General features: G+C 50.9%; 1 protein-coding gene across 2 annotated transcripts in view; it reads right to left on the bottom strand.

Moving 5' to 3' along the window:
• The window catches only part of GALNT15 (polypeptide N-acetylgalactosaminyltransferase 15), a 38,040-nt gene extending 26,134 nt beyond the window's left edge, over positions 1–11,906 (bottom strand). For both annotated transcript variants that reach the window (XM_061193689.1, XM_061193690.1), the window contains exon 1: positions 10,677–11,906. In XM_061193689.1, coding sequence (XP_061049672.1) covers positions 10,677–11,368 — 692 coding nt within the window. In that variant the 5' untranslated portion in view covers positions 11,369–11,906. The remainder of the gene's footprint in view (positions 1–10,676) is intronic.
• Positions 11,907–12,824: the final 918 nt, after the last annotated feature.

The following is a 12,824-nucleotide window of genomic DNA, read 5'->3' as shown; positions in this document are numbered from 1 at the left end:
AATGGGCTTCTGGAAGCTCTTCCAAGGCCAAGGACGGTACCTCCCTGAGCCGTGGAGGCAGGTGTCCTGGCACCAGCTCCGAGAGGACCCTTCACCTACCCTGTGGAAAGATTCTCACACGGCCTCCAAGACATAAACAGGTGGCCCTGGAACACCTCTTCAGGCAACCGCAGAACTGCCAGGAGCCGTGAACTGGAAATAGCCGTGGTGGTACCGTGGTCTTTCAGGGCCGAGCGGCGTGGGCTCCTGCGGGAAGGCCAGTGCTCTCACCGTGGTCCGAGCGCAGTGCTAAGTATCATCAACAGAGGTGTGGCGATGCCTGTGTCTCGGGGCCAGGGAGATGCTCTTCAGAGGAACCAGGATTGATTCTTTTGTTTCTGGGGGGTGGGGTGAGCAGGCGCAGGGGCCTGTGGGCAGGGCAGGCTGTGTAGACCCCCGTGGAAGGAAGGGCTCTGGATACATGCCTGGGCTTCTGGGGTCCATGGCCATCAGCCCGTGGGCAGCACTGGGTCTCGTAGGGATGGGCAGATGGGCCCATGTGGTAGCACAGCGTGGAGAAGGGGGGTGTGGCATGCGATACCCTGAGAGCTCAAACACCGTGACAGTTCAGGGCATCTTAGGAAGAGTCCGTATGTGTCATCAAGCTTTGGCATTGAGTTCAAATCCTGGATCTGTCCTTGTGTGACTTGGACAAGCGACATAAGCTCTCTGATAGCCATCCTTCCTTTCAACAATTTCCAGATCCGCAGAACCAGTCACATCTGTAGTAATCAATTGTTATTTTTCGAAATACTTTTGATTCCAGTAAGTCCTTTTTGAGCATGCATTTTACTTAATCTCAGTATTTTTCATTTGTAAAATGGGTTTGTTGGAAGGATCAAATGAGTTAATTTGTACAAAGTACTTAGACCAGTGCCTTACTCATAAGTAACAGTTCAATACATGCTAGTAATTATTATTTCTTGCAAGCCTCCCAAGGGCCTGAATACCTCTCTAGGTCTCAGTTTCTTCATCTGTAAAATGAGGATAAGAAGTAGAGTTATTTTAGAGGACTACTTAAAGATTATAAACTTCATATAAATGGAATCATCTAATATGCAGCCTTTTGTGTCTGGCTTCTTTCACTTAATATAATGTTTTCAAGGTTCATCGTGTTGAAGCCTGTATCAGTACTTCATTCTTTTTACTGACAAGTAATGTTCCATTGTTTGAATAGACTGTATTTTATTTATCCATTCATCAGTTGATGGACATTTGAGTATTTCCATTTTTGGCTATTATGAGTAATGCTGCTATGAACATTCATGTATAAGTTTTTGTGTGAACATGTTTTCAATTCTCTTGGGTATAGAGCTAGGACTGGCATTGCCGAGTCATGTGGTAAATCTATGTTTAATATTTTGAGGAACTGCCAAACTGTTTTCCAAAGTAGCTGCACCATTCTACGTTCCACCAACAACTTCTTCACATCCCTGCCAACACTTGTTATTGTCTGGGGTTTTTTTTAGCCATTCCAGTGTGGGTGAAATGGTACCTCACTGTGATTTTGATTTGCATTTCCCTACTGACTAATGATTTGAGCATCATTTCATGTGCTTTTTGGCTATTTTCTATGTATTCTTTGGAGAAATGTCTATTCTAATCCTTTGCCTATTTTTAAGTTGGATATCTTTTCATTGTTATTGTAAGGGTTCTTTATATATTCTGATACAAATCCCTAATCAGATATATGATTTGCAAATACTTTCTACCATTTCTGGGTTTGTGTCTTCACTTTCTTCAAGCACAAAATTTAAAAATTTTATGACGTCCAATTTTTAAGCCACTAAATTTTGAGGTCGTGTGTATGCAGCACTAGATAATAGATACACAGTCCCGTTTTTAAGATGAGGAAATTAGAGCCCAGAGAGCTTAAGTGACTTGTTTAAAGTTGCACAGCAAATTGCTGATGGTCAGTGTGACTCTAAACTTTGTGCTCTTGACCAGTATATACATATCACCATCTTAGACTGAAGTGCTAACAGAATGTTCTGGATTCAGAGTCATAAGGCTTGGGTTCTGATGTCCAGATCACAGTGACTGTGATGGGGGGGGTGGTTATTTGAAGAACATGCAATCCATTGGTTTCATCACAAGCTCTGGACTGTCTACACTGATTCAGTAAAGTCCTCAGAAAGCAACTTACTTTGATCCCACTGTCTTGGCTGCCTTGGAAATTTGCTTCTGTGACATCATGCTCTCAGCTTTGATCAGAGAACAGTACATGAAGGCATTTCAGGACACCTGCTTTGCATTACAGTCTCTGTAACACCTGTGGAGGGGAACTGTCTCCTCCAGCACTTTCTATCCCCTCCACGCAACTGTGGAGGGAAATTCCTGTCAGATAGAAGTGCCAGGAAAAGCTTTTCCTCCTCTGAGGACCTGGTGTGTTTCCTCTTCCTGAGCAACAAGGATCATGATACTTATCGTGTTTCCTCTTTCACTTTGGCTGCCAGGAAGCTCAGAGTAAGGAAGTAGGATATTTAGTCATTGGTTGCTTATTTTCATTCTAATTTTCTCTTTGATCTTGATCTTCCATCTTTCCATCCAGTCATTTAACTGATATTGACTGACAACCTACTATGTGTGAGGACTGGAAGATGAATTAAGTAGATAAAATCCTTGAAGCAGAATCTGTGGTGCCCTGCCCATATCCCCTCGGGGATATCATATAATACAGCACAGCCTGACTTCCAATTGCCCGAGCGTTTTCTCTGACTGCCAGAGATGCTCTCCTTAAGCACCAGCTGACTGAAGAGGTGGAGAGTAACCTCCCTCCACCCCTGGGAGCTGCCCTCAGTCAGTGACTAAAATGAGTTGGTGTATTAATATCCAACAACCCAGACCCTAAGGGTGGGGGTGGGTAACAGCAAGATGCTGTCTCCCAGGTTCCCCCCAGGGCTGAGCTCTAGCTGCCTGCAGAGGTAACTGCCTGCAAACCCACTTTTCATTGGCTGCTCCCCCCTCCCTGTCCCCTACCAGGCCTCCCAGGCATCACTTGCAAAACAAATCCTTGTCCTTAGGGTCTACTTTGGGGGAACCCAAACTCAGATAGTCTCTGATATCAAGGAGTTTATATCCTATTAAACAGAAAACTGAAGAATTATTCAACAACTGAAGCCAGGACCTGAGAGTGGGTGGGACACAGTCAGAGAAGGTGTGTGAGTGGGGAGAGGTGTTCCTGGCAGATGTCACAGCCTCTGCTAAGGCCTGGAGGTGGGAAGGGGCTTGGCCTGTACCAGGAAAGGAAGGAAAGATTTTCTAAAGTATACTTCCCTTTATCTTGACTAAACATGATATTAATAGCAATTTTCTATTTCATAATGTATCTTCAAATCCTTTGAGTGAATAAAGTAGGTAGGTAAACAAACACGAGAGCAAAAGGTAAGTGCTCCACGCAGGGGCCTGGGCAAGTCGCTTCCCTCCCCTGGCGACCTGGGTTCTTTCTGTCAAGTGGGGATGTTTTTCCTGCTCTGTCTGCGCCACGGCCTTGCTGGGGGGGGATGGATGAGGCGGGGCAGAGAAACAGCTCTTGTACATTGTGAAGCAGTGTCCAAATGTCACCAGGTACTCATGAAGGGATCCAAGAAGAAATGCATGTTTTCATTATTAAATAATGGAGGCATTTTCTTTGTCCTTCAACCATATACCTGGTGAATATTTTACTGTCTCAGTTTGTATACATCACACAAGTGTCCAAAAGCCCACCCTGACCTCATTTGTCCATCTTCTGAGTGGCAGCAGGTGGGGAAGGAAAGACCCAGGGCTTTGGAATCAAATCAATGTGGCTTTGAATCTTGGCTCTGTTATTTATTTATATCCCTTAATTAGCCAGCACAGGGAGTCTGAGACCTTTCTCCAGACCACGGCTGCTGCCTGGATTAAAAGGGATCATTCAGGCCCAGGAGAGCTGCTCAATGAGTGCAAACTTTATGTCTTCACACTCCAAGATCAGGAGAGCCTGCGTCTGTGTTTACACACAGATGCACGCCCTCACTTCATGCAGCTCCAGGGTCCCCCGTGAACTCAGAACATGCATTTGGAGGCTGATTCTGAAGAGAATGAGTCACAGCAGTGCACCAGATGGCCTGGCTGTGACACAAACCCTCTCCTGCCCTTCCCTTGCTTGGCCAGAGTAGAAAGGTTTCTGCTGGGTTTTCTAAAGCTGGTTTGGAGTGACTGACCCCCTGCTCCAACCAAATCAGCAGAGGCCCCCCACTGAGATGGGCTTCCCTGTCTCAGCCCTGAGTCCAGCGATGTAACAGCTGATTACTTGTCTGCATCCCTCAGTGTACCCTGAGCTCTTTGAGGGTCGGGCTAGGACTTGCTCACCTTCTCACTTTTAATAGTCGCTAAACAAATAATTATTCAATGAATGAAGGCGGACACTATTCTTGCTCTCAAGGAGGGTATAGGCTGGCTGTCTATAGACACAGGACAATAATACCAATTTCCTGCATTCTGTGAAAACCCCAGTGTTCAGCCCATTGTGTCTCTAATTGGTAGAGCTCATCTCGGGGACACCAGTTTCCAGGCCAGACCTGGGGAGAGAGCAGCTGGGGACACAGCCTGCGGACGATGCCTTAGAAGGATGGACAAAGGAGCTTACAGATGAGAGAGAAATGTGGAAGGGCTGGAGCCTGTAGGTGAGGCTGAGGCGGGCAGCCTGTCACTCGCCACAGTGGAGACAAGTCACACAGGGTGCATGCAATCCCCTTCCCTTTGTGGGAGTCCTCTGAAGTCACCCAGCCTCCTTCTGAGGGGCTCCAGGCACCCTTGGCTTTGCTCTGATCCTGGCTCCCTAGCCCTGGACTAAAGATGGGTACCAACTAGGAGTCTCTGGTCTGAACCCTGAAGGCTCCTGGTGCAAGAGCTGCCCCTAACAGGGACAGCTGCCCCAAGAATGGCCAGCTGCCCCAGACCGATCCTTGGTCTCAAGGTGATATTCAGACACACGGCGAGGGTCAGCAGCTGGTAGCAGGTCACAGAATGGGCAGTAAGCCAACGATGAGGCAGCAGAAGCCAAGAGGTAGCCCAGCGCTTCTCAGATATTAACGGGCACCCCCATCACCCGGCATCTCCATAAATGCAGATTTTGGGTCCAGGAGGTCTGGGGTGGGGCCTGAGAGTCTGCATCTCTAGTGAGCAAGCTCCTGGGTGATGCTGATACAGGTGGGTGCTAGACAACAGCTTGAGTAGAGGACAAGACATCAGCAGGACATCAGCAGGGAAGTTGCAACAGGAGTGAGTGCCGGGCCTCCAGCTGCCAGAGGACACAGGAAGGCACAATCCCAGGAGCACTATGACCCGTGAGTCTCCTTCCGGTCCCCTTCCTGCACTGCCTGCAGTCTTCCCTGGACAGTCCTTGCTCCTTACTTCCCTGGGAAGACTCGAAGTAACCCTGCCACCTGCAGTCACATGAGTGTTTCTGTTCCTTTTCACCTCAGACGACCTAATCAGTAGCTCCCGGCCTGGCTGCACACAAGAATCACTTAGAGAGCGAGTCCCGGTGAGTTGTATTTTGCTTGGTTGGTCTGGGGGTGGGGAGCCTGGCCGTGATGATTCACAAAACCCTCACATGCAGGCAGGGCTGTGAACCGTAGGCCTCATCAGCTTACTCAAACTTTAACATGAACATAAACCACCTGCGGATCCTGTTAAAAACAGAGTTTTTCAAGCAGTAGGCCTGAGCGGGCCTGAGACTCTGCATTTCTGATGCTGCAGGTCTGAGGCCCACACTTTGAATGGCACTGCAGCAAATAACCCCAGCTTTCCCTAGTCATTAAAAAAAGATAAGATGCAGGTTGATCACTTCTGATCTAACCCCCGAGGCTGGCCCGAAGCACAAGGCAAGACCCCACTGCACTGGGCACCATAAGTGCAATCGATCTCAAAGAGTCACACTCAGCTCTGTCTATACCACAACCCCACTATGGGGGCCAGATCCAGGGTGGAGATCCAGGGAGGTGCCGCTCCCGGCTGTGGCTACGCTGGACTCGGGGGCTTGGTGCTTGTGGGTTCCCTTCGACACCTGGCTGGCCAAGTCCCACACATACTGGGTTGTTTTCCCTCTCTTGTTGCCGGAGGGGGATGAGCTGGGCTCCAGCCCCCAGTCTCTGCCCCAGGCTACTAACCCCTCCCCAAGGGGCATGCCCAGTCTCTCAGATTTACTGGTGATGCCCTGTCAGCTGCCTCTCCTCTCTTTTGCAGCCCAGGTGCCAAAGCCATCCTGGGGTGTCTCACTGCCCACCGGGAACTGACCTGACCCTGTGGACTGCAACACCCCTCCTCCTTGACACCAAAGCTCCTGCCAAAGTGGCCTCTGGGGCAGGAGGTGGCGGGGGGGGGGTGGTGGTGAGCAGAGGAGGAGATGCTCCTTTCTACCTCCTCCCACTGGCGGGGGAGTGCCTGGCACCCCACAGCCCTGGTTCTCAGCCCTGGCTGCACGTTGGAACTACCAGGCAACTACCCAGTCCTCACCCCAGACCAACTAAATAAGAATCCTTGAAAGTGGGACCCGCGAAGTCCTTCTTATGACTTCCCAGGTAATTCCGATGTGCTGCCAAATTTGTGATGACTTAGCAGCTGGAGGGGCAGAAAATAACTCATGGGTCAGAGAAAGGACAGTGGTGTGAGGCCCACAGCTGCCCGCTCCAATCTTCCTCCCTCTTTCCAACTCACTCCTAGGTCCTATGCTAGAGAATACAATAAGGGCATCTTCTGTTTGGACTTGAACACTCGGGGGAGGGGGGCTGGAGGGGGGGAATCAGCACACACTTCATCTCATTTGATCCACAACCCTACGCAAAGGTGTTATTATCATCGCCATTTTACAGTTGGAGAAACCGAGGCTCAGAGAGGTTGAGTGATTACACAAGGTCACACAGTAAGAGGTGGTGTCCAGAATTCAACCCCAGGTCCACTGTTCTATGGGTGTATGATTTAGTCACAGTTGCGGGCATATAAACCAGGGAAACACGGGCCAAACGGTGAACACAAGTTATAAGTTGGCACAAGCAGGTAGCGTGCAGCCAGCTATGGCTGACCTGACATTTGTGTTTAGGTATAAAACCCTGGGCCATGAAGGGGACTGTGTTCTTTTCTGCCTCTCTTCTCTATTCTCCAATACCAGAACTACCTCCTCCATGGAAACTTCCAGAACCCTACTACCTCTCCACTCACCATCTATACCAGTGGTTCCCCAAACTGTCTAGTATCAGCTTGTAAAAATTCAGATCGCTGGGTTCCAACTCAGAGCCACCGATAGTCTCTAGCGATGGAGTCTGAAAAATCTACATTTTAAACAAACAATCTGCAGGAATCTAATATGCACATACTTTTGGGAACCAGTGATGTAGTCCCTTGCTGCTCAAAACTGTGGTCTCTGGACCATCAGTGCTGGGACCTGATAGAAATGTCGCATCTGGGGCTGCACCCCTGGCCAACTACCAACATACTCTGCATTTTCACAAGATGCCTGGGGCGATTTGCATACGTGTTGAAATTTGAGAAACAGGCTCTATGCAATCTGGTGGGCATAAAGAGTGTCCTCAGACACAAAGAGTAGGTGCTTAAGAGATGGCTGTTCTTTTATGGGTTGTGTTTGGACCCAGTTTTAAATCTAGAAAAATGGTACAGATGAACCTATTTGCAGGGCAGGAATAGAGACGGAGAAGTAGAGAACGGACCTGTGGACACAAGGGGGGAAGGGAAGGGTGGGATGAATTGGGAGATTAGGATTGAAATATATACACTACCATGCGTAAAATAGATAGCTAGTGGGAACATGCTATAAAGCACAGGAAGCTCAGCTCGGTGCTCTGTGATGACCTAGATGGGTGTGATGGGGGGGAGGGAGGTCCAAGAGGGAGGGGATATGTGTATACATACAGCGGATTTCTGTACAGCAGAAACTAACACAACATCGTAAAGCAATTATGCTCCAATAAAAAAAATTTTTTTTAAATAAATAAATAGAGTGATGGGAGAAGGAGAGTCCTGGCACCCTGGAGGGAGGGTTGTTGCCTTATTTTGCAGAGAATCCCTTGGGCATCCTGGAGCCTGCCAGGAAGGGGCGGTGCCAGTGCCTGTGTGCCTCTGGGGGAGGGGAGTCTGGGGGCTCAGGCCGGGCACACAGGCTGCAGGGACAGGCTGCGGCCAGAAGAGGGCGCCACACCCTGCCGGACAGAGCCAAGCTGTGGGCGGGGAGACCTACCGGGCCCGGTTAGCCTGGGACCGAGGGGTTACTGAGATGGGAAAGTCCAGGCAAACTGAGACGAGTTGGTCACCCTGGCTGGAAGAGGCACCCACAGAAGTGGTGCACACACGTGCATGTACACATACACACGTGCACATCACACGCATGACACAGTGTACCCACACATGCACACACATGCACAACACTCACCTATGAACTTCACACCACAAGCATAACACAGACAACACACTTGCAAAAGTACACCCGCACCGCTTGCACAACACATTTATAACGCACGGAGCACACACCACACAATGCACATGTGCAGCACACTCACAACAAATACGCATGTAAACAAGCCGTACATCACAGCACACACACATGCACACAAGCACAGTAGGGGTGCACATCACGCCACGTGCACAACATACACACATGAATCGCACACACACAATACACCCATGCCCTTCACACCACTCATGCAACGCATGGGTAAAACACACCACACACACAAGCACATCATACATATCATACATGTGCACACAGTCATGACACACGTACCGCAAAAACATACAGCCCAAGCACCACATGACAACACACACAGGCACAATGCCATGTGCACAACATACATGATACATGCACATGTCACACAATCACGATGCATACACACATGAACATTGACACATCAACAACACACATGCACACATGACAAGACACCACACAGCTCGCACCCGTGCACATCACATCACAGCATACACAGGCACCAGGCACACGGGCACCACTAACACACTACACACAACACACATGCACAGATCCATTTGACACACGCACAACACAATGCACCCACACTTGCACGATGCAGACACACAGAGTCACACACACACACTCACAGCTTTGGGAGCCAGAGACTCTTGATCGAGGCCGTGTGTCTGGTTGGTAAAACATCCTTGCTCTAGGCCAATGAAAAGATGTATCAAAAGAATTGGAAAATAATATATTGATTCATTCAGCAATCGTTTCTTTACTGTGTGCTGGGACTATAGATTCACTGCACGGCAAGGGAAGCAGGCACTGAATAAACCAATACATCAATGACCATTTAGCTTTGGTTGTCATGAGTGTTACGAATTAAGGCTGCAGAGAGCACAAAACTGTGATGAGGGGGCGGGGCCTGGATGGGTCTGGGAGCTGCCTGAAAAGAGCTGTTTCAGCCAAGACCTGGAGTCGGAGCATCAGGGCTGGGGCTATGGTGACATGGGTGAGGCTCCGAGGTACACAGTCTAAGGAGGCTTCACCCTCCAGGCGACTGCATCTGCACACCCCTGAGGGCAAGTGGCTGAGTGGCCAGGCTCAGAGGAGCCCCATCAGGGATCTGAGGCGTATGCGGTCCTGCTCCCAACTGCTGCTTTACTCCAATCCTCCCACCCAGAGGGCTGGAGGATGGCTTTGCTTCCCGGGAAACTCTGGGCTCTGGGAAGAGCTGTGCTTATAGGGAAGGGACCTAGTCACCCAACTACCCAGCTGCATTGCCCCTGGATGCTGGTAACCAGACCCCTCCTCTGGACCCGCCATGGTAATGGTGGGGAGGGCAGGGGTTCCAGGACGAGCCCACCGTTTCCCTGGGCACAGCCTGTATGTCATCCTACTTCCCAGCTTGCCTCCTGGGGGTGGGGCCACCCCGCCAGGTCAGGCTGCATGAGTGCAGTATTCTAGATCCTGGGTCCTGGACCTGTCCCCTTGGTTTCGCCGACTAAGGAAGGGGGCGTAGAGTGGGGGGCTCAGGCAATTTGGAGCAAATCCCTGCTTTGGCACCTACTAGCTGTGTGACTGTGGGCAAGTCACTTGGCTTCTCTGTGCCTCATTTTCATACGCATAAAATAGGCATGATAGTAGTGCTAGCACCCATCATTATAAGTTGTAAGGATTTTTGAGTCAATACATGAAAAGCTCTTTGATTAAAGTCAGGCACATGGCAAGAGCCACATAAAGGTTAGCTGCAATTGTTACCTTCATCCAAAATAAAAGTAAACCCAGCAATCATAATATTAAAATGTGCTGGAACTGGAAGTGTCTTGGAGAACACCCACTCTAGGCCCCTCTGGGTTATAGAGATAAAGCTGTTTGACCTGACAATCCACAGAGACAGAGGACTAGAACCCAGGACGGGGAGAGAAGGGACAAGGAAGAGTTCCTCCTTTTCTGTCTCTATGACGGTGGTTCTCCCCTGGAGGGCTGGTTAAAGACAGATCGCTGGACCCCACCCAGGGCTTCTGCCTCTGCATCTCTAACACGTCCTCAGGGGATGCTGCCGCTGGGCCAGGGACCACAGGTGGAGAAGCGCTGCCCTACGGCAGTGGAAGCAGAATGCAGAAAGTCTGCATCCCTGAGTTTGCCGGTTGCCCTCCAGGAACGGGGGAAGGAGAAGCAAGGGCCTACTTACAGCGGATGCCGTACCTCCGGCAGCGCCCTCTGCAGGGGGATGCGGGCACTGAGCGCCTCCTCCAGGCTGAGCGAGGTCAGCGCCTCTTCTTCAGATGCCTCCGCGGCATCCTCCTCCTCGGCCGCCCAGTCCCGCTCTGGGGCGTCCTCGTCCGGCCTCCTGCTCAGCCGCTTGATGAGCTGGTAGCTGCCACCTCTCCTGCCCTGGCTCTGGTTCCCTCGCGCCCTGGGAGAGGCCACAGCCACCAGGAGCTGATCCTCCCGCAGCGAGATGAAGGGCGGCAGGCCCTCCAGAGGGCCGTACTCTTGGTCCTCGTCCTTGGACTCCAGCACCCACTCCTGGGATTCCTCGAAGTCCAGGCGGTACCCGGCTTCGGGGCTGTGCTCGAAGACCTGAGCTGGGACAGCCTGGGGCAGGGCAGGCAGGGGAGGGTTCAGCACGGCCAGCATCAGCAGCACGCATCCCAGCAGCAGGAGGACCAGCAGGAATTGCGGTCTGCAGGGTCCACGCCTGCACCGCTTCCTTACCAGCATGTGGCTGGAACTTGCCAGACGCAACAGGTCATGTTCAAATTCACTGTTTCCTCCTGCTCCGGGTTCCTCCAAGCTGGCAGCAGAACCGGGCTTCCTGGGTCCACCTGGAAGTTTTTTTTGCCGGTCACTTAACCTGCTCCTTTTTTCCCCGCCTGACATTTGCCAGCAGCGTGTGTAAGACCGGCTTCCACTCACAGTCAGAAAGCCACGGACCCAAGTCCCAGCCCAGGTCCTCTCTGAGCGGATGTCTTTAATTGCCTTCCAAAAGCCCGTTCACAGGGACTTCAGACTGAACTGTTTGCGCCTCCCTCCACCCCCACCCTTTGATGCCCTTTTCCTCTTTGGGAAAAATAATGACTCCTTTCTGCTCAGGGGTCTAGTCCCACATGTTTCGCTTCCCCCCCTTGCACGAATTGTCAGGCTGCTATGAGATGTCTGGGGGTAGCCGGTGGGTCCTCAGTCTGGCAAAGCTGACAGCCGTCCGATTTTGGACCCTGCAGGTCGGGTCAGCTCAACAGATGTGAAGCCGGCAGCAGCCTAATTTCCTTTCACACATAGCTCCCCGCTCAGCCGGCCCGAGAAGGTCTGCCAGACGCGGCAGGCATGCGCCTCGCTCCTGGTCCTAATGCCCTCACTGTTCCCAGGCTTTGTGCAACCCGAGGAACACGACTCCGGGGAAAACAAACGCCGTCACCGCTAGGACCAAACCCAACAGGAACATCCCAGGAGTTCTGATTTGAATCTCCTTCACAGGAAGGCTTCTTTCCCCACCCAAAGGGGCGGGAAAGAGTATTCCCTCCCAATTTCCGGAAGGCTGTACCTGGGATGGAAATGCAGGGAGCTCGCTGGCTATTTGCACACTCAGCCTCCCACAGGTGATGCTGTAAAGCTAGGCTGGACCCTCCCTCCCTTTCTGAGGACCACCGTCCTCATCCTTCTGAAAAGGAGTGGAGCTGGGGGAGATGCTCTTGTCACAAGTCCCTCCTGCCCACAACAGCATCTGAATGCCTGCTCTGCACTGGCCTCTGAGCAGGTGGGAGTGGGGAAGGGGGGGGAGTCAGAAGAAGAGGGGCATGCTCCTTCAGTTGTAAATGTCCTTCATTCAACCAATGAATTTTGATGAGCACTCACTAGGTGCCAAAACTATCCTGGAGACTGGGGTACAGCAACGAATGAAACAGCAAAATGTGTGCCTCGTGGAACTTACATTCTAGTGGGAAAGACAAACAGACAGACAGATAATTAAAATATACAGTGGGAGGCACTTCCCTGGCGGAGCAATGGTTAGGACGCCACACTCCCAATGCAGGGGGCCTGGGTTCGATCCCTGGTCAGGGAACTAGATCCCACATCCATGCCTCAACTAAGGAGCCTAAAAGCCGCAACTAAGGAGCCTGCCTGCCGCAGCTAGGACCCAGTGCAACCAAATAAATAAATAAATATTTAAAAAATAATAATAATAAGACAATAAAATATACAGTGGGAGAGACAGTGATAAGGGCTAAGGAGAAAAATAAAGCAGGGAAGGGGGCTGGGGAACAGGGGCTGGGGTTGACAATTGACGCTGAGTGAGGGAAGGGCTCTCAGAAGCATTTGTGAAGGAGGAGGACCGGGC

The sequence above is a fragment of the Eubalaena glacialis genome, chromosome 6, assembly GCF_028564815.1.
Source record: "Eubalaena glacialis isolate mEubGla1 chromosome 6, mEubGla1.1.hap2.+ XY, whole genome shotgun sequence".
Taxonomy (NCBI): domain Eukaryota; kingdom Metazoa; phylum Chordata; class Mammalia; order Artiodactyla; family Balaenidae; genus Eubalaena; species Eubalaena glacialis.
This window is presented reverse-complemented; position numbering and strand designations above follow the sequence as displayed.